Genomic DNA, 21,521 nt, shown 5'->3' on the forward strand with positions numbered 1-21,521 from the left:
TGGCCTCTGACAGTGGACTCATCTCTGTGCTTGTCCTTCTTGACCTTAGTGCAGCATTCGATACTGTTGACCATAATATCCTGTTAGAGCGATTAGAACATGCTGTAGGTATTACAGGTATTGCACTGCAGTGGTTTGTATCATATCTATCTAATAGACTCCAATTTGTGCATGTAAATGGAGAGTCCTCTTCACACACTGAGGTTAATTATGGAGTTCCACAGGGTTCAGTGCTAGGACCAATTCTGTTTACATTATACATGCTTCCCCTAGGCAGCATCATTAGAAGACATAGCATACATTTTCACTGCTATGCAGATGACACCCAGCTCTATCTGTCCATAAAGCCAGATAACACACACCAATTAGTTAAACTGCAGGAATGTCTTAAAGACATAAAGACTTGGATGGCCACTAACTTTCTGCTTCTTAACTCAGATAAAACTGAGGTCATTGTACTCGGCGCTGAAAAGCTTAGAAATATGGTATCTAACCAGATTCTTACTCTGGATGGCATTACCTTGGCCTCCAGTAACACTGTGAGGAACCTTGGAGTCATTTTTGACCAGGATATGTCCTTCAACGCACATATTAAACAAATATGTAAGACTGCGTTCTTCCATTTGCGCAACATCTCTAAAATTAGAAATATCCTGTCTCAGAGTGATGCTGAAAAACTAGTTCATGCATTTATTACTTCCAGGCTGGACTACTGCAATTCATTATTATCAGGATGTCCAAAAAACTCACTGAAAAGCCTTCAGTTAATCCAAAATGCTGCAGCAAGAGTACTGACAGGGACTAGAAAGAGAGAGCATATTTCTCCTGTTTTGGCTTCCCTTCATTGGCTTCCTGTTAAATCCAGAATTGAATTCAAAATCCTGCTCCTCACATACAAGGTCTTAAATAATCAGGCCCCATCTTATCTTAATGACCTTGTAGTACCATATCACCCTATTAGAGCACTTCGCTCCCACTCTGCAGGCCTACTTGTTGTTCCTAGAGTATTTAAAAGTAGAATGGGAGGGAGAGCCTTCAGTTTTCAGGCCCCTCTTCTGTGGAACCAGCTTCCAGTTTGGATTCGGGAGACAGACACTATCTCTACTTTTAAGATTAGGCTTAAAACTTTCCTTTTTGCTAAAGCATATAGTTAGGGCTGGACCAGGTGACCCTGAATCCTCCCTTAGTTATGCTGCAATAGATGTAGGCTGCCGGGGGATTCCCATGATGCATTGAGTTTTTCCTTTCCAGTCACCTTTCTCACTCACTATGTGTTAATAGACCTCTCTGTATTGAATCATATCTGTTATTAATCTCTGTCTCTCTTCCACAGCATGTCTTTTATCCTGTCTTCCTTCTCTCACCCCAACCGGTCGCAGCAGATGGCCGCCCCTCCCTGAGCCTGGTTCTGCCGGAGGTTTCTTCCTGTTAAAAGGGAGTTTTTCCTTCCCACTGTCGCCAAAGTGCTTGCTCATAGGGGGTCATATGATTGTTGGGCTTTTCTCTGTATCTATGAAGCGCCTTGAGGCGACATTTGTTGTGATTTGGCGCTATATAAATAAAATTGAAATTGAAATTGAAATTGAAACACCGGACACCAGGATGCACTATGGCAAGAAGGCAAGTATAAACTCGCAGAAGCAGTGTGGTGCTTTGGGCAGTGTTCTGCTGATAGACCTTGGGTCCTGCCATTGGTGTGGATATTACTTTGACATGTGTGGAAACTGTATTCCCTGACGGCTGTGAAAAATGTATAGGAATGATTTGAGAAGCACAACAGGAAGTTTGAGGTGATGAATTGGCCTCTAAATTCCCCAGATGTAAGTCCAGTTGAGCATCTGTGGGATATGCTCCAGTCCATGGAGGCTTCACCTCGCAGCTTATAGGACTTGTTGGTATGAGCGTCTATGCTTTGATTGTTTAAGGGCTGCGAGCAACACAATATCAGACAGGTGGTCATAATGCTATACCTGACTGGTGTATATTAAAAAGACAGGTCATGTAGGTGATCAGTGCTCTCTCTCTTCTTCTTGATTTTTAGGCAGAGTCGTCTTTCGTGTCCCTGATTGGTTGCACCACCTGCTAATGGGTGGCAGGATCCTGTTCAAGAACACACTGGAAGCCTACACAGATTATTATCTTCAGTACAAACTCAACCAAGTGGTCCAGGAGCACCGGCTAGTCTCGCTCATCACCCTGCTTAGAGGTACACGGCCAAGGAACCGAAGAGAGTCTGCGTGTTTGTGAGAATCTTGAACTTTAAACAAACTAAGTGAGGTGAAATCATGTACTGAACCTTTGCCCTCATAGACTCAGTTTTCTGTGAAAGCAGCCCGCCTCGCCCCGCCCAAGACAAGCAGAGGAGAGCAAAGAAGACGTTCGAGGAGATGATGAGCTATATTCCAGGTATTTATTTAGTTCTTCCAAGTCGCCTTTTGTAATTTATGGACCACTTGTAGTCGTCATCTAAACCTACAAGACAAGTGGTGAGTTTTAAATTGCCGCTTGGGGGCTTGTCCTTGATTTATCTTCAGACTTTCTGGGGAAATGTATCGGAGAAGAGGCCAAGTATGAAGGAGTGCGTCTCCTCTTTGATGGACTACAGCAGCCAGTGCTCAACAAACAGGTACAAGGACAGACACGCGCAAACAGCGAGGACACACTCGGTGCTTTCTCAGAATGTTTGCACTTCGCTGATAGGAAATGTGATAGGACATGAAAAAAAGCTGCTAGTATATGACAGATGGGTATATGAATGAAATTGACTTGGTGTACATTTTCCTGCTGTGCAGCATATCTCTGAATGCAACATTCGCACCTTATAATAGGTACGCAATGTAACATGCAGTTTGCTGAAACACAGTTTCCTCTGCCGTTCTGCATACTGGTCGTGTTTCCATCTTTATTTAAACACAACTGACCTTAATGCTTCTCATCTTGTTCCTACCTTTTTTGCTTTGCCTTCCTCAGCTGACATATGTGCTGCTGGACATCGTCATTCAGGAACTTTTTCCAGAGCTAAACAAGGTAAACATATATTCATTTTTGTTCACCCACCCATCTATAGGCTCTTATCCTCCGCAGAACGGAGTGTGAATATATCCTGACACCCAAAAAACCCCAAATACCAAAACATAAACAGAAAAATGAAAAAACATGCAGTCAATAACTATCAGCAACATCATTGTTAATCGTTGCATAAGTGAATGAATGAGACTGCATGATGATGTTCAATGTTCAATGAATATAAGATTAAATAACTGCATTTTTAGTGGAGAAATACACACATATCACTCGTTAATAAGTATGCCAAAGTCCTTTACCTGGATAGTCTTACAGTAATGCTTCTGCAATTGGAGTGAAGATTAGCTGTCACACCAAAATCTCAAAAATTATGAGCATAATTCTGATGTTGAATTTGTTTAACTCCTATCCCCATGTCTGGATTTATTTCTGTTCTTCTGCTTTTGAATATATATATCAAATGGTTTAATTGGATGCATTTAGGTTAGAGCAGAGGTTAGAGGGCAACAAAAGGCTTGAAACGTAAGAGGTACTAGAAAGGAACAGCTGGAGGAAAACTGATGAGGTTATTTGGCCATTGGGCATAAAAAAGAGCATTTAGAAGATGGAATTTCACTAGTCTGCAAAACACTGCCCCTACAAATTGTTGAATAATATCTGAATCATGTTCCTCAATATAAAACCTTGAAGGGTTTAAATATCTCATCATCTACAGTACATAATATCATCAACCGATCAGGGAATTGGGAAAAATCTCTGTGTGCAAGGGACAATGCTGAAAATCAATATAGCATCTTTGGACCCTCAGGTGGCAATGCTTTAAAAACAGGAAAGAATCATGGAAATCACACCATGTCCTCAGGAACACTTCCAGAAATCACATGTTAAAGCTCTATCAGGCAAAGAAGAAGCCATAATAAACATTTTATGTTTTTTAAATTGTTTTTCTATTTTTAATTAGGTGTGCTTTATGTGACTGCATTCCATTTTTATTCTTCCCAGCGTCCCAACTTTATGGAAATGTGATTGTACACAATCAAAGCTTTTTCACGTTGTCTTTAAATCACCAAACCACAGCAACACGCATCTGCTTCTGAGTTAACCCTGCATTCTTGTGTTCTCAGCAGGTGCAGAAGGAGACGTCTGTGATGGCGCCATGGATGTAAAATAAACATGAGCCAACATGCTTGGCATACCCGAGCTCATCCGACACATAGACTTTCATAACTGACATGTACAGTAACTTTATCTGGATACCTGCTCCCACAACAGGAGGAAAGGCAGATGGTTTCTCCTGGTGCATCTGTCATTAATTTGTAAAATAAATACATACATGAAGTATATACTAAATAAAAAGTCAGAATTTAACTGACAATTTCTTCTTTGTGTTATTATTAGCAGTAGAAGCTAACAGTAAAAGACAGTGATTTAACAGTTTTGTCAGGTGTGGTGGAGGTGGAGAGGACACAAATGACCAAGGCAGGGAAATAAACAGCAAAAGGGAAGCCTTTATTGCGCTAAGGAAAAATCCATAGTACACAAAATCCAAAACCTACACTTGAGGGAAACCAGAAGCATGAATAATGAGCAGCAGACCAACAGATAGGGGACAGGCGGGCACCAGGGTGGGCAGATAATCACAAAGGACAGACAGGAGGAATAGGGAGACAAGACTTGTGGAAAGGCATAAGGAGGGAAGGCAAAGGCACTGTCAGCTGCATTTTCCAAGTGATCCAAACAGTGGATTTAAATTGGCACAGTTTTTAGATGGGATACTCATCCTGATGTACCCCAACTCATTTATCTGGGCTTAAGAAGAACACTAGGAATGCACTAACCTGAGGCTGGGTTTATGTCAGTTTGAAGATGGCATTTGATTTAGAGAAATGTAAAATATTACAAGCTTAATAGCTGACTGCTAATAAAGGAGTAATCATAACAAGCAAATACATATCACTATACTAATATTTCATTAAAGAGCACAATCATTTGCCCACTAAAGTTGAGTTTATGTTGGAATGACTACAAGATGAACAGAATGCACAATGAATAATAGATTTTCTTTTGGTAAATCCTTAGAATTTTAAAAGCACTTTTGTAAATATGAATTTTAGATGTACTGACAAATTCATGAACTCAGTGCAGATGAATCTTTCATCTTTGCATATATGCAGATGAAATAGGTCCTCGTGACAACAAATCACTGGCTTTTTTACAAGTCGTCACAGTTTCTACACAGTAATGCATTCATGTTTGTAACCCGATGAAAACATCATTCTTATTAAAGATGACGTGCATTCTGCCTGACCACAGTTTTTGAGGCATTTGAATAATGGTAATTAAAGAAAATCATTTGGAATAGTTGTTGCTTTGTGTGCTTTTTACTATCCACTGTTATTTTGTAAAATAATCTCATTCAGAAAATGGACCAAGCTTCATACACTCCCTCGTCTTTCAATCAGTAAGCTCTATCATTCAATATAACTTTGCTTTTTATATTTAGGTTGTTTCTTTTGGTACATTTGTGTGTCGGTTTTAGTAAACAAGACTGTCGCTCATGCTTTTTTGGGGGATTGCTGAATCGTTGTGCGTTATAATAAGTTTCTGCCTGGATGCTGGCTACCCCGAGTCTGAACCTGTAATCCTGTTGACTTCTAGTTAGCTTTGAGGGCAGCGAGCTGAAAAGACAGTTAACCAAGTCCTGGAGCTTTTCAATTTATCACAGTTTACCAGGGTGTAAAAAGCCAATCAAAGTGTCACAGACAGACACAGACTCAGCAGCAACAAGCCAATACTGTATGAAGCAATGACAGCAGAGTTCCTGAAAGTGATGCGCCCTTCTACTGCAGGGAACACGCGCTTCATGTCGGAGATGTACTTGGAAAAAACGGTAATGTCCAAGTCACCTGCAAGAAAAGGCAAAATTTTTTTTAAAAAAAATCTCAAAGTGGCATTAAAAGAACCAATATTGGTAAATGGCCTGTATTTGTATAGCGCTTTTACTAGTCCCCTCTAGGGACCCCAAAGCGCTTTACACACCCAGTCATCCACCCATTCACACACTGGTGGAGGCAGCTACAGTTGTAGCCAGACTGGGGCAGACTGACAGAAGCGAGGCTGCCATATCGCGCCATCGGCCCTTCTGGCCAACACCAGTAGGTGAAGTGTCTTGCCCAAGGACACAATGACCGAGACTGTCCGAGCCGGGGCTCGAACCGGCAACCTTCTGATTACAAGGCGAACTCCCAACTCTCGAGCCACAATCGCCCTATTATTACGTCATTAAAATATATAAATAACATCTTCATGATGCTTGATTCTCAATTTCAAGAGGGATTTTTGTAAAATTTAAAGAAAACTGCTTAAACATATTTAAAAGATTTAAACATCCCTGCTGGAGAGAATCCCAAGAGTAAAGATCGAGAACTAAAGAGTTTACAGTTGCAGCGGGCTTTGATTTGTTGTTCATTTCTGTCCCTGAATAATGGGTGGTAAAAAAAAGTTAAAAAACAAAACAAAAAAACCCAACCTCTATGTGAAATTTTGCCACAGTTAATATGAGTTCTTCAACCATCCTCAAAAACAATGGATTTCTATGTCAGTTAGCAGATCATCAGCTTTTCAGGCTCAGAATCTCAGAATCATAAGTGTTAATACAAAGCGCTACGGCAAAACTGTCCAATGGTTGTTTCAATATTTCGATAAACTGTGCCAGAAACCCTTAACCCTCTCGAGGCAGGCGTTGCCGATTTGCAACAGTTAAAAACTAACAACCTGATTACCCCACATACATATTTTATGATTTTTTTTGTACTCAGAAGTACCACTGCAGGACTTGGTTGTGCATTAGCAACAAAAAGTTTAATTTGAGCCTGAGGGCTGGGATGCTGGGAATGAAAATGTCACAAGCCACATCCTGCTATTCTTTACTTCTTTAGTGCGGCCTTGAAGATAACAAAAACTTTTCCACTATACCACTACAGAGATATTTTACTGTAACGTGTGTTGTCAAGTTTACAGACAAGTAGGAAGCAGGAATTTGAGTCACAGAATAAACTCTTGAGAGCAGATGTTATATGGCTGCGTTTCCATGTGTTCTCCATATGTTGTTTTTCCCCATTTCCATGCGTTTCACAGACAAGTGCGCCACAGTTAATTGTCAGTGTCCGCTCGTAAAATGTTTCTCACTTTAGACATTATCAGATGAATTCATCCATTTTAACATGGACAGGATGTTAGAATTTCACTTTAGACAATCCAGTTAATTCATGAAAAGCACCGTCTAGTTCCTTCCTGTGTTTTATTTAAAAAAACAGTAATGGTCATGACTCAGGTTGCATTCCCCCAGGGAGAAAAAAAGCAAGGGACAAATGACTATGAAACATTAAAGAGTTTGCAAACTTTATAACAGTCTGCCAAGTCTTGGAGTGATTGCTAAATGAGCTCTTTGTTCTGGTATATATACATATTTATATATTTAGATTATATGTATTTATAAAGGGAGTGTGAGTATGGAGTGGACCACAGCAGCAGAAACACCTTCAAAGAAGAAGTCTAAACTTGGATGCTTCAAACACACAAGCATTCAGTCTGGCAGCGAAGAGGATATAAAAAATCAGTACCCAAATTTAGTATCACAAGTGATAGTCTCAAAACAAATGTGATGCACAAATATGCACAAATAATCATTATTTGTGCATCAGTTTTAATCTCAATTGCAATCTTTGCTTCCCACAATTACACAAAAGTGATATTTAAAATGCACGCTCCTCCAATGCAATGCAAAGCAACAACAACTATGTTAAAATAAAGATACGCCTGCTGCTCAGTCAGGCCTCTTCCGGGGCGCGGAGGGCCCTCGGGCCTCCGGCCTCTGTGCCTGCGGCTCGGTTCACTCTGGCACAGCTGGCTGCCGGCGGAGCCGACGAGCACGCCGGTGCAGCCCCCTCTAGTTTCTGCCCGGTGGCTACTGGGTGACCCCTCGCCTGGGTATCCTCAGCCCTTCCCATGAAGGTGGCACGGATGCCCCTCCGGTGGTCCTCCTTGGGCTCTTGCACTCTGGGACCTCTGGATGTCTGGGGCCTGGATCTCCTCCATGCCTGCTTCATGCCCTGAGGGACAGGGCTATGGCTCTCTACATCCTCTTGCAGACCATTACATGGGGAAACCATTTGAATACAAGCGCGCCGATCCACACAGGTGTGCACACAGGTGTTCACTGTTTGTAGACTTAAATCACACCTTTCTTGGCTGCTACTTCAAAGCACATTGTGCGCTGTCTGTCCTGCGTGCTGCACAACAACATTCAATATTTAGTATTTACTGCTGTTTACACTTAGGTAGATTAATGCGATGGTGTTGTGTATAGTATGTTGCTTTGTTTTGTTTTGTTTTTTTTGCTTGTTTTCTATTCTTTTTCTCTCAACAGGTGATCCCGGAGATATTTTTTTTCCCCCCTTTCTCACTGTCCCTCTCCCCTTCTGTTTTTCTTTTCCTTCCTCTTTCTTTCTCCCTTTCCTATCCCTCACTCATGTCTGTCCCGTCTGTAACAACTGAAAATAAAATAAAATAAATAATAAAAACAAAGGTCGATCAAATGGACCAATACGGCAATGCCATGATGATCCATTTGGCAAAATAAATCCATTGGGTATCCTTGTTGGTCTTCAGACAACAATTCTGACGGCTAAAGAACCAAATGGGACAGGCAAAAAAAAAAAAAAAAAAAAAAAAAAAAAAAAATAAAGATATGCAGATAACTTTTGATTGTGTTTTCTTTCAAAATACTTTGGCTTCACGATAAGAACAAAATGTATGCAAAGAGTGCTGTTATGTCAATTGCGTGGAAATACCGTTATCTGCAGTTTGATGGATGCACAAAGGCGAGGGAAAAACAACAGAACAGTTGCTAACATGACTTTTCCAACATCGAACATTAAAGCGAGCCCATAGGGCGTGTAAGCGTATCCATCCAGCTCACAAAGGTGCACTGAAACTAACACGTTTGCATTTGATTTGACCAAAGACGTGTATCCGGTAACCAAGATGAGTAACGAAGGTTTTATGACAAAAAGATGTCATTAATTTTCCAAAGTAGAAAAACTTGTGCCTTATGCAAAACAAGAAAAGGGAAACTGTAGAGCATAGGTGTCAAACTCTGGCCCGCGGGCCAAATTTGGCCCGCAGCCTAATTACATTTGGCCCACAAAGCCATACCAAATTACTATTAGAGCTGGCCTACTGGTATTATACAGCTAATATATATATTGTTTAGTATTAAGCTTTGCTTGTTCCATATTCAGTTTTTCAGCAAAACTTGTTTGAGTCCATAAGAAAAGATTCATTCTTATATCTAGAGGAAGATTTTTTTTTTCAATAAATATTAATGTTAGCCCGTGACTTTGTTCCAGTTTTGAATTTTGGCCCACTGTGTATTTGAGTTTGACACCCCTGCTGTAGAGGGATCTCACAGCTGCTAGGTACTTTGCTACGAGTTGATTATGATGTTAGGGATGTTAGTGTGAGGTTGACCTTTGACCTTTTGAATTGAAAATGTCATTTTTTAATGAGGTCAGTGTGATTTTTGACTAAGAGGATGCTGGTGCTGGATGCAGTAAAGGTCCTTCTAAGTGCCCCTGATATACTGAGGTAAACTGCTTATAAATTTAGAACAAGTCTGCCACCCACCTGAATTATGTTTCAGTAACTCCGTCTTAATCATTGTAAAGTTATCGCCTCCACCCACGATGTATGAAGGCATGACCACGGTGTATGTCTTCTGTGGGTCTAATGGTTCATACTTGGGCACGCGGCACTCTGTGCAGAGCAATGACAGCGATGCTACACGCTGGTTCACTGGCTTGGAGAGGTCGTACTCAACATGAATGCCTGGAAATTTAAGGGAAAAATGGCATAGTGTTTACATTTATATAAAGAGTCTAGTGTGTCCTTGTGGCATGCGATGCAATGACAAACTCGACCACATTCTTCACACGTTTCACTCTCTTTTTTACCACTTGTTGTTCTCTACAACTCTCGGCTGCAGCTTTCCAGCCGCCAGCCACACGTACACAACAACAACAACAACGTCAGGACCCAGTTCATTCTTCTTTCATGCAGGGGAGGCGTGATGAGCTGACTGAGCTCAGGTGTATCAGCCTCCCCCGCAGCATCGCCACGAACCACGCCCTGCCACAGTCCTGTTTACTTTTGGGAGAACATCAACAGCATTTTATGTTTAGTGTAAGGCTGGAGACAGCGGGTGGTCTACTAAGATGAGACAACAAACACTACCTGAACTACCTCATAAAGCCACTGATTATTGTTTTCACACTGCACTAAATACACATGTGCATTACGGTTACTTTAGGAACTGATTCATATAACATGCTATTTAATGTCCTGTTACAAAACTAGGCACACCTGCAGCTGAGCAATGCTTTCAGTGCAACTTTTGTAAGCACATGTTAGAAATGTATTTCTAACCCTTTGTTATAAAAGATTATTAAACTATTCTGTGTTAGCAGAGGAGCGCAGACCTGAGACCTGAAGAAATTCTCCAGTCTTTCTTCCATATCTGTGAACAGAGTGTTCAAATGCCTTTTTTATTGTTGAGCCTTTTATTTGGACCAAGTCAAAGGTTCCTCCAAATGGTAACACGTTGACGATCTCCTCCATTGTTATGGAGCCTAAAAGGACAACATATAAAGGTAAATAACAGCAGATTACAAAACACTTCAATGTGAATTAAGAACTCTGCAATTCTGCACAAAGGAAAAAAAGAATCTCCTACCATTTCTGTAGCGTTCGTTTATCGCTGTCCGTATGCCCCCACTATTCATCATACACAAGCTTACATGATTCCACTGCTCCCCAGCTGAATACCTCATATTGTGATACACCTGTAAATGCAAAAAGACGTATTATATGACAGAGAAATTCTCTTTGCTTGTGTCTGTTTGTCATCACCTTTTATCATCATAAATATCTGTTAAGATCAATCACCTTCCTTAAAACTCACACGCAGTCCTTTTATAACCACTAATTCACACTTAACTCATGTTAACTAAGTGAAAAATGCCTGTAACTATTACCATGGCATCACAGATTAGGTTTCCCAGGTTACACTCCCGAAATCGGCACTCTTCAAATGACCCGTTGAGGTAGACTAAGGTTTGGCCCACGTACTTAGTCGAGTATTGAGCCAAGTCTGTTTTCCACTTATTAACATCAGCAAGGATCTCCGCATCTGAAACAAAACAAAACAAAGAAGAAGAAAAAAAAAACCCCACAGATCGTGACTAAAGGATTTGGAGAAAAAAAAAGTCTAGATTATTGTATTTTGAGTATTCCTGAGAGTAAATAGATGATCCTGGATCTCTAATGAAGAATTTACACAAATATGGTAACATTGCATTTGTAAAGCAAGAAACAACTCCACTTTTTCAATATGAGATTGCAAATCATAGTTACAATGTCATATTGAATCACATATTGCTGCTGTAGCCATCTGCTTCAAGGTTCAACATGTCCTGCAGATCTTGGTTGTAACAAGTGGTGATTGTTACTGTTACTGTCTCTGTAAGCCTGGCTGTACGGGAAAGGAAGCTTAGGTGGGAAAATCCCAATACATCAGCATTTTCTATAATAGTAAGCCGAGTCCATGTGCCAACCAACCTGAGAAGGGTCTGGCTGCAGCCACTGGGGAGTGCCGGATTGGGACCTCCACAGTAACCGGAAACACGTGACCTCCACACTAACCGGAAACACGTGACCTCCACAGTAGGCGGAAATACATTCCCGCATGGATTTTTTTTTTGTCTCGTTCCTGCATGGATCATTAACCTTTTTTTTCTCTTTTTAATTTGCACAGAAATGTACAACAATTATGGCAATCTCTACAAAGATTCTATTTTCCCAACATGAAATAGTATCAGAACAGGCTGAATTCCAGCATATAGAAGATAGATAATGAACAGGAAGTACAAACAACAACAAATAAATAAATAAAATCAAACCCCAAACAGAATCAAAGCAAACAAACAAAACAACAACAACAACAGAAAACAAACAAACAAAGAAAAAAAAAGACATTATACCTTAGGGGTTTTCTAGCAGATCTAGTTCGATAATCATATGATTCAGAACCAGAGCTTGTTTTTTGTCCATAAATTTAACAGATGAGAGGAAGAGGCAGAGTTCTTTGTGAAAATTAAAAAAGGACGGCTTTGTTTTCAGAAAACGACATTTGTGAATGAAGAATTTCCCCATAATAATTATTACATTTAAAACATTTTCAAGCTTCTTTTCTTTTCTTAGAGAACCAAAGATAATGTCATTTTTAGAGAATTCAAGTAAGTTTGGATCATTAACCTTGCAAATCGACCGTAAAGGTGGGTACAGAGTCTTCCATTTATAAATTTGCTGTTAATAATTATATAATTCTAGGAATCATCTACTTTGCTTACACTGATGTTGGCACTTTGTTAGCGTTACAACAACGGTCAGACCCCCGAGGTATCTAAACTTAAGTAAGGAATGTGCACTTTATATGCACTTTTAACACCTCTGACTAGTGGTCCCTTTCAAACGTATTTGATTTTTGCTTGCTATTGAACAAATTCACTTCACTGCTTTTTACTGTCTGACATCAATGCACATTGTTCCATTTACTGCATATTGTGCTTTATTCATGTCTCTCATTCCACCTGCATCAACATTGTAAAGTTTGTCACAAAGAGATTTATAAATACTAATATTCTCTATCCCATTCTGTTCTGCTTTTTTATTGCCCAGATTTTAGTTAGCCTTTGTTAAATTATCTGTTATATGTCAATAGATACGTATGTCACAAATAAAAGTTTCTGGTAAATTATGTTTTTGTAAAGAATTGTCTCCCCAAATCTCTTACATGCTCACTGTAACGTGTTATTTCTGCTAAAACCTGAACTTAAACGTGTATATGGTGTTTATCTGTTTTTCTCTCTGTTTTAGATGCACATATCAAATTGGAATTCTGCCTCCAAGCCAGAATTGCAGGAATGCACCACGTGTAGGCTGTTTCACTGCCCTCTGTGCCCCACTTTCAGCCCTACTGTCAGGGCAAAGATTGAGGAGCAAATAAATGGACACATTAAAAATGCTTTGCCTTTCAAAGGTCTGTTGGTATTAAATATACCTCATAGTTAAAGTTATAAATATGCCCTTTTTCAGCACCTCTGCAGTCTCTTTGTTGACTTAAATGTTGCTTTTCACATTGTACAGTTCAGTGCATTCATCAGCAAAAAGTGTGTTTTCATTAAATATTTTCTTTCTTGTTCACCACATTTCCTGACAGCTTTTGTGATCCACACCATTTTGCTTTCATTATTAAGGATGGCTTGGATATTTTTGTTAATATGTACAATCTGATTGTTAGATAAACTGATTGCATTCTATACAACTGCATTTAAATTACATATTGTTGTTTTTCTTCTTTTTTTTTCTCTCTTACAGACAAAATGATATGCCGGTGCACTTTCACTGCCCTGTCTGCAACATGACAGTCATACAGCGTGGGGATATGGCAAGTCAATTATTGTCATGTCAGCAATCAGGACTGCTCCCCACTGAACTCTCTGTGGAGCCCCATCTCCCCCTCGATGTCTTGTCTCCAGCATCTAAACCATTTTCTGAATCTTGGGTAGAACATTCATGTGCTCTACCCTCTGTGCTAAATGAAACTGTGGCTTGTGGAAAGTCCATGGAAATGAAATGCCCTCACTGTGGTCTTAGTCTTCTTACAAAAAAACTTCAAGGCTGACATGATGAGGAGGCATTCAAACAGATCAATAGATGTTTGCCTGGCCTGTCATCTGCAGTGTTTTTGTGTAGAGGGACTTCTTCTTCTTTGTTTTTCAGTTTGCAGAGGACATGGAGCTCTTTTTAAATGACTACAGGTCAATGAGATGTTTGACACTTAATGGACAGATGAAGGCACTGGCTGTTTTTTTTTCAGTGTACAGAATTCCAATTAAGTGAACAACATTTTATAATAAGCTTGTTTTATGTCCATACTTATAGTAAAAAATGTTAGTGTAAATGTAACAGCATTGTTTATACTTGTAACGTAAAGTAAAGTAAAGTAAAAAGCTTACAGTTGCTATTAACATTTATGTGTTAACCCTCTGGGCTCTATCCTGGCCATTCTTGGCCACTTCACTTCTTTTTTGTGTGTGACTACTACACTGCAGTGGATCAAAAGAATGACACATGTTTGATCTTAAGGATCTAATAGTTGTGTGTGTTTGTGCATGACATTGCAACGCAAACATGTATTTGCAAGACAGACTGGAATAAATTATGACGCATCAAATATTACACAGGCTGCAGTGAATTTTTGTTGCTACAGACTATTGAGCTTTGAGTTTCCCAGTCAAACTTAGCTTTGACCGCATGCTAACACTTTTACTCTGCATTTCATAACAAGACACCATAGCCAAAATATTAACAAAATATATATTAATAAAAGATTCAAAGCTGCAGCACATACAGCAACACATACTGTTAGTAAATGTGTCCTGGACTTTATGCAGGTACAGAAAGTGCTGCTGCTGTAAGTAAGCCTAACAGCTTCCAGATCACTTATTTTTCTGGAAAGATGGTAAGAAGGGCATCACTGCTCATTTCTACAATCTCCCAGATCTTGGAATACAAGCCTTTGTCCCATGAAAATCACTTCACAGTACTAAGAGTCCACTAAAACCTACAAATGAAGAGTGATCCTGGAAGAAATAGGGTGCACACTAGTGAACCTCAACAATTGCAAGACAGCCTTGTCCCCGATGCTTATATGAAAAAAAAAAATAAAAAAAATAGGAAGATTTATGAAACCATTAGGACTTTATCACCTTTTTATCTGAAACGTTACTGGTACTATATATAACCTAACTGGCATTTGAAGAGTAAAAAAAGAATGTAGATAAAATTTTGGTTTTGATGAAAAGGACTGGAGCTAATTTAAAGAGTCGGTAAAAGTAGATAAATGTTTTAATAAATACACATTTTACAGCATTTTTCGAACATACACAAAAGTGGCCATTTTTGGCAACGAACAAGCTGAGAGAGAGTTTTATAGTTTTTGCTCTCCTTGAACAAAAATAATAGTGCATGATAATCAATGTGGATGTTAATCAATTAGATGTCCCAGACTCTACTATTAATAATACAGCAGTCCCTCGTTTATCGCGGGAGTTACATTCGCTACGCGAAGTAGGCAACTATATTTTTTTTACAATTATTAAAAATGTTTTAAGACTGTAAAACCTCTCACTACATGCTTTATACACTTTCCTCAGACATGCATGAACCTTTTCACACTTTTCTCTTTTGTTTAAACACTCGTAAAGTTCAACCCATCATAGAAAAGTCCAGTATTATAAAACGAAACCGTGCAAAACGTTTCGTGGGCAGATTTATATAAATTCGACAAGCTAAATGCATTCTGTGCACAGTAGTGGTCCGCAACCTTTTTTGCACCACGGACCAGTTTAATGTCAGACAATATTTTCACGGACCGGCCTTTAAGGTGTTGCAGATAAATACGACAAAATAAAATGATACAAACAAAGACAAAAACGGTGGTATTCTGAAAATATAATAACAAACGCGAATTCGGCTGTGTAATTGTGTAACTTTATGAGCAGCGTCCTCCTGAAATACGCCAACAACATTGCGAGTAACGTCCTCCTCTCTGCTTCTTGATGCTCTCTGGTCGCTATGGTAACGCGTAAATAGTTCTTTCAAAATAAGACACACGACCACAACACGGGAAAAGACCCAGGGAAACCGACTCAACGGACCGCTGCTGTACAGGAGACACTGTACTAGGTTGGTCTACAGCAATCAGAACGCACAACACAATGCACTGTAAAAAAGAAAAAAAGAAAAAAAAATCAGCGAAACAGTCCGCAAAAGGTGAACCGCGTTATAGTGAGGGACGACTGTACAATAATTTCCAGTAGCACTGCTGATATATGGAATGGTGAGTTTTGAGGTTGTCTTCAAACACGTGCATTGTACTAGAAAAAGGTGTTTGAAGGATTAAAAATGTAAAAAGTTATGACTAGTTTATATTTATGAAAAAACCTTTATGCAGAAAAAGTAGCAAAGAAACAAAAACATAACACATGGACACTTTTGCCACGAACAAGCTGAAAGGATGGTGATTTTTTTAACAAACCCAGAGTGTTAAAAAAAAAACACTTAGAACCAATTTTATTTATCAGCAGCATGAATAGTAAAAAAAAAAACACAATTTCGTTTTAGCTGTCAAAGTCGATTTAACTGAAGCTACGTGTTTCCGGTTAGTGTGGAGGTCACGTGTTTCCGGTTAGTGTGGAGGTCGCAATATGGCGCTCCCCAGTGGCTGCAGCCAGACGCTCTTGTGGGACCAACCCACATTCAACGTCACTTAAATCACATTTCTTTTTCACTCTGGTGCTCACTTAGAACTTCAGCAGGTCATCTTAACCATGTCTACATGTCAAAATGCACAGATTTGCATTTCTTTTTAAGTGACCTTTCTCACTGTCTCTCTTCCCCTCTGTTTTTCTTCTCCTTCATCTTTCTTTCTCCCTTTCCTATCCCCTAGGTATGTCTGTCCTGTTTGTAACAGCTGAAAATAAAATGAATAATAACAACAAAAGTCGATCAAATGGACCAATACGGCAAGTGATGATCCACTTGGTAAAGTAAATCCATTGGGTATCTTTGTTGGCCTTCAGACACCAATTCTGACGGCTGAAGAACCAAACAGGACAGGCAAAAAACAAAAACAAAAAAACAAAACAAAAATAAAAACAAAACAAGTCATTGGATGATTAGATATTTGTGTTAATGAGTAGTTGTACCCAAGAAAGTGGCTGCAACATATATTCATAGATTATATAAGATATAAGGTGCTAACTAGTTTCATTTAATGAGTATAATGCACTTCATTAAACAACAAAAAGTATCTTTCAAAAAGGTAAGTAATGTTAAAGTTCTTATTTGTGTGAGCACATGTAAACTTTTACTAGAAAATGGATATGATGGGAGAGCCTGAGTCCTGTGTTGTGTTTTTGTTATTCTTTTCATACTGAGACAAATGAGCTAAAGCAGTTTTTACCTCTATGTGCCACTGGATGTTCAACTGTCAGCAAATGACAGAAGATTTGTTGATATTGTGATGAGTCTTGGCCAATGCAATTTTGCCCCACTTTGCTGTAAGTATGTGCAGACATTTTCCACCACTCAAGGATGGGTGTGTGCATCAAATACCAGTAATAACAAGTTACCTGGTAATGTAAACAAATATGAGATAAGAAATGATCACTGAAGTTCATGTTCTGTGTCAGGAGCAGGAATGCTTACTAAAGAGCTTACCCAGCTTTTAAAAATGTTTTCTCTCTCTTTCAGAGTAATTTAGTCTCATTGCCGCTTCTGATTACATCCAATTTCTTTTGTGTTCACAGAGATAAAACTTTCGCCTCATTTCCCAAATCCTTAATACGCTTACAAGAACACTGAGAAATTTTAACATGATAAAATCTTATTTGGTTCAGTGAATGGCTTTGACTTTTCAAACAGTAACATGTGTACAGTGTAATCTGATATTTTAGTCTACCTTGAGGTATGCTGCTGTCCATTAGGATGGGATTTCCAACGGCTTTGATGACATTGCCAGCATCATCAAAAGTGACTTTTAAGTGTCCAAGATATTTCCCAAAGGCATAAGCCTGGACCACTGGCACGTCTCTTCCATGGCTGGATTTTACTATAAAAGGATATGGGCCAGCTGGCATTTCGGAAGATGGGGGCGTTCCTGCAGAGAAAGAAAATGTGGTTTGTAGCCTAAGTGGTTCTTTCTTTCTATTATAGTGAGGTTAAAAGCATGCCATTCCTTTAAATTGGTTTGTTGCATGTGTGAAATGCAGTTTTTGTGTCTGGAGACAGCTGGATAAACACTATGATAAATAACAACAGAACAGGATAGAGATACCTGTGTAGAGGAACGTGTTGGTATGCCCTCCAACAACAACGTCCACCCCTCTCACGTGTCTCGCTATGTCTTGATCCACAACAAAACCAGAGTGTCCCAGGGCAATGATTTTATTATAGCCCAGACTTTCCAGCTCATTTACTTGAGCTTGAAGTGACTCCACCTCATCTTTGAACTTGAGATGTTTGCCTAACACGCACAGGAAATAGGGGAAATGGGTGCAAGCAAGCAGTGCACATTTCAAAACACTGGTGAATAAAACGTCTAAATACTGGGTAACAATTTGAAAGTTGTAATTACAAGGCAAGACATCTGGTAATGTAGCTGAAAACACCAACAATCAGCGACGCTTTATAAAGAAAGAGAGTTTTATTTGAGTGAAATTATCCTGATTGTAATCCAGCTTCATCCACGAACTGGAAAAACAAAGCATGGGCATTGGGCGGGACATTATTGGAACAGATTTACCTGGCATGGATAAGAATGGCGTCTCTGCTGAGGTATAGCCAACCACAGCCACTTTCTCTGAGCCCACACTGATAACTTTGTAGGGACTGTAGTATTTATGAAGCTCTGCCGGGGTTTGGTCGGGTTTAATGTTTGCACTGACCACAGAGAAATTTATATTCTGGAGAAAGGGTTGAATGAGACCCTCCACTCCATTGTCAAACTCGTGATTTCCAAAAGCCTATGTGACAAAAAAAAAAGAACTTCAACTACTTTATTAACTCATTAAATATAATGATTTACTAAAATTTAAAAATGAACACATAATTTACTTTTTAAAGAAACTTATCTTCAAAAAATACAAACTTGACCCACTTTAACACACAAAAAGTTTCCAAACGACATAGAAATTAAAAGAATACTTGCCATAACATCATAACCAAGTTTGTTCATAAAGTGTGCGGCTTCAGCGCCTTTATAGTAGTTGAACCAGATAGTCCCTTGGAATTGGTCTCCAGCATCCAGAAACACCACGTTCGTCTCTTTTTTTCTGATCTCGGTCACTTTCGTGAACCTCCTGGCCACACCAGCGAAGCAGGGACGCTCTGTTCGACACTTTCCCGAGTCCTTGCCGGTCTCCTCGATTCGTGCATGGTTGTCATTGGTGTGGAGTATTGTCAGCTCGAAGGTCGACGCTCCGCTCCAGCAGTTTAAAATGAGGCAGAGTGAGGTCAAGAGAGCGCGCCGAGACGAACGGAAACCCATGATGTCTTCGTGCGTAAAAACCGCATTTGTGACCAAGAATATATAGCACATTGAAGGAGGCGTCGGCTTAGTACAGAGGGAGGGAAAAGTCCAGGAAATTCCGATATAGAAAATTAGTGAGAGAAAGCGTTCTGTAAGTTTTATAAACTGTAAATTTTATAAACTGTCGTTTTGTCTTTTGTCGTTTTATTAGACTTGAGTACTGATTAGCAGAACACAACAGCTTAGAAAGTTTGCAGTGTGTGTGTGTCTGTCCAGGTGAAACAATGTCAAGTTATCCTTTTTATACAGGCTGTCAGTTAGGCTGTCACATACAGCATCTATGCAAAGACACAAGCTGCATGCTGTCATTCCAGTACACAGAAGAGTAATGTTGTACATGTACAACATTACTCTTGTGTTCCGTAGTACTGACTTCAGTATGTTTTTTATCCAGTACTTTTGTACATCACATAACACAACATGACATAACTAACCACACTCTATTGTTTAAAGTGTTTTCCAGCAGTGAATGACTTCTTACATTATGCAAACTGTATATTCTGACTATTGAATGTCGCTCAACATGTGTCCTATATTTGAGTTTCTCACTGTACTCCAGTCCAGCCTTCAGATCATACAAAGCAGTGAAAGAAGTCATCAGATTTCTTACATGCCCTTCACCCACCAGCTCCCCTTAGTGGACAAATAAGGACAAAAACATTTAAAAATAATGAGTTACAACGAGCACCGTGACTCTCTTCAAATTTGTTTGCCAAATGTTTGCCAGGATTTCAAGAGCTTTCAAATCTTGCCTATACAATCCTTGCACCTGACCATTTCCAGGTTAATGTTTGTTAACCCACTTAACACCGACCTGTTCACAGATAAATAGAAAGTACCTCAAGGGTAAACCACTATTCTTTCTTTCTATCTATCTATCTATCTATCTATCTATCTATCTATCTATCTATCTATCTATCTATTATCGCTGATAACATTTTTTTGTAAGTATCGTTTATTTTTTAATGACGAGCAAACTTTCAGGATCTGGAGCTCAGAGTGGGCAAATACTCTTTGATGAAAGTGGGTCTTCACTGGAAATGAGCAGAGAAGTGTTTTGTTCATGCAGTCTCATGCACATTGTTCCTGAAATGTGTAGCTCCAGTTCACATATCCTGCATTTCTAGCACGTTTCTCCAAGCCTTGATTTTTAGATACTGCTGATATGCTGATGCAATTTCAGCCATGCTTGTTCCAAGCATGAACCCTGTGTCTGTCCTGCTCAATAACCTCTCGTTTTAACACTCCCCGAGGCTTCACCCGCACCAGCACTGATGTGTGCTATTAGCACTTGTCTGCCCACAGAGGATTAGGCTGCTCACCTCTTCATGCTGTCACCCCACGTCTCTTTCACCACACAAGCCTCACACATAGAGCGTGTAAGCAAACATACACACTCAAAATCAGACAGCCTATACCTCCAGGAGGCAGTAAATCCAGTAAATCTCACCTCACATACTTACATTATAAGGTCTTATTCTTCTCCACATATCTCTGAGCGGCATGCCCCTAAAAATGTTTGCAGTCTGTCTCCCAAGCTAGCCCTCCTTTCATTTTAAAATGAGGCCATCTGTGACACTGTAGTGGCATGAAAGAGAACGATGTGCATTGTGCATACTATTCTGCATCTTACTGCAGAATCTTTACCAATACCATCTTTACCAATCTTTAACAAATTTCCCAGAGGAACCCACCCGAGGGATGAATAAAGTTTTATCTTATCTTATCTTATCTTACCACTTCTAAATGCATCTTACCTTTCCTGCTAAAAGTATGGATTGGTTCCAGCTTTTAAAAGGGCTGATAAAACCAGTTACTGGTCAAAGTGAATTCCCTATCTGGATATTCAGTTTTTAAATGGATTTGTCTGCTTCCACTTCAGCTAAAATGAGTCTGACCGCAGTAACACCAACCTTAGCAGTCAACAGTTATAATCACCACTTAGCTCTTTCCCTGTCATATTTTCCTCCAGGGAATAAAAAAAGTGATTTACACACTGTATTTAGAGCAGACGTTCTTTCCTCTTTTGCCTCAGTCGCATGCTGAAATGCTTCACTTCAGCGACCTACAGAATCTGCACAGTGAGGGTCTCCTAAAAAATGGGACACATCCTTCCAAAAAGTGGCACAATCCCCTACATGGTGGCGATCACGCCTTCATATGATCATCGGATTTGGAAAGTTTGAGCCAAGCGAGCCTCCAGTTGTAAATAGTACCTCTCCCA

At 39.6% G+C, this 21,521-nt stretch overlaps 2 protein-coding genes across 6 annotated transcripts in view; one reads left to right on the forward strand and one right to left on the reverse strand.

Moving 5' to 3' along the window:
* Positions 1-4,392, forward strand: part of LOC102783199 (sorting nexin-14-like) — a 23,237-nt gene extending 18,845 nt beyond the window's left edge. For 4 of the 5 annotated variants that reach the window (XM_006809774.3, XM_006809777.3, XM_006809776.3 and 1 more), the window contains 5 exons: positions 2,042-2,206; positions 2,311-2,406; positions 2,535-2,626; positions 2,971-3,027; positions 4,149-4,392. In XM_006809774.3, coding sequence (XP_006809837.1) covers positions 2,042-2,206; positions 2,311-2,406; positions 2,535-2,626; positions 2,971-3,027; positions 4,149-4,190 — 452 coding nt within the window. In that variant the 3' untranslated portion in view covers positions 4,191-4,392. The remainder of the gene's footprint in view (positions 1-2,041; positions 2,207-2,310; positions 2,407-2,534; positions 2,627-2,970; positions 3,028-4,148) is intronic. The other variant, XM_006809775.3, reaches the window with a different exon arrangement.
* Positions 1,593-19,306, reverse strand: LOC102782906 (snake venom 5'-nucleotidase-like). The gene is made up of 9 exons (XM_006809773.3): positions 18,917-19,306; positions 18,512-18,731; positions 18,044-18,232; positions 17,669-17,866; positions 11,118-11,272; positions 10,817-10,925; positions 10,563-10,712; positions 9,712-9,912; positions 1,593-5,930 (listed from the first exon to the last, which is right to left on the reverse strand). Exons 1-9 carry the CDS (start codon positions 19,304-19,306, stop codon positions 5,773-5,775), a joined length of 1,770 nt encoding a protein of 589 aa, XP_006809836.3. The 3' UTR covers positions 1,593-5,772.
* Positions 19,307-21,521: the final 2,215 nt, after the last annotated feature.

The sequence above is a fragment of the Neolamprologus brichardi genome, chromosome 19 (genome assembly GCF_056152115.1).
Source record: "Neolamprologus brichardi isolate AB-2024 chromosome 19, ASM5615211v1, whole genome shotgun sequence".
In the NCBI taxonomy this organism is placed as follows: domain Eukaryota; kingdom Metazoa; phylum Chordata; class Actinopteri; order Cichliformes; family Cichlidae; genus Neolamprologus; species Neolamprologus brichardi.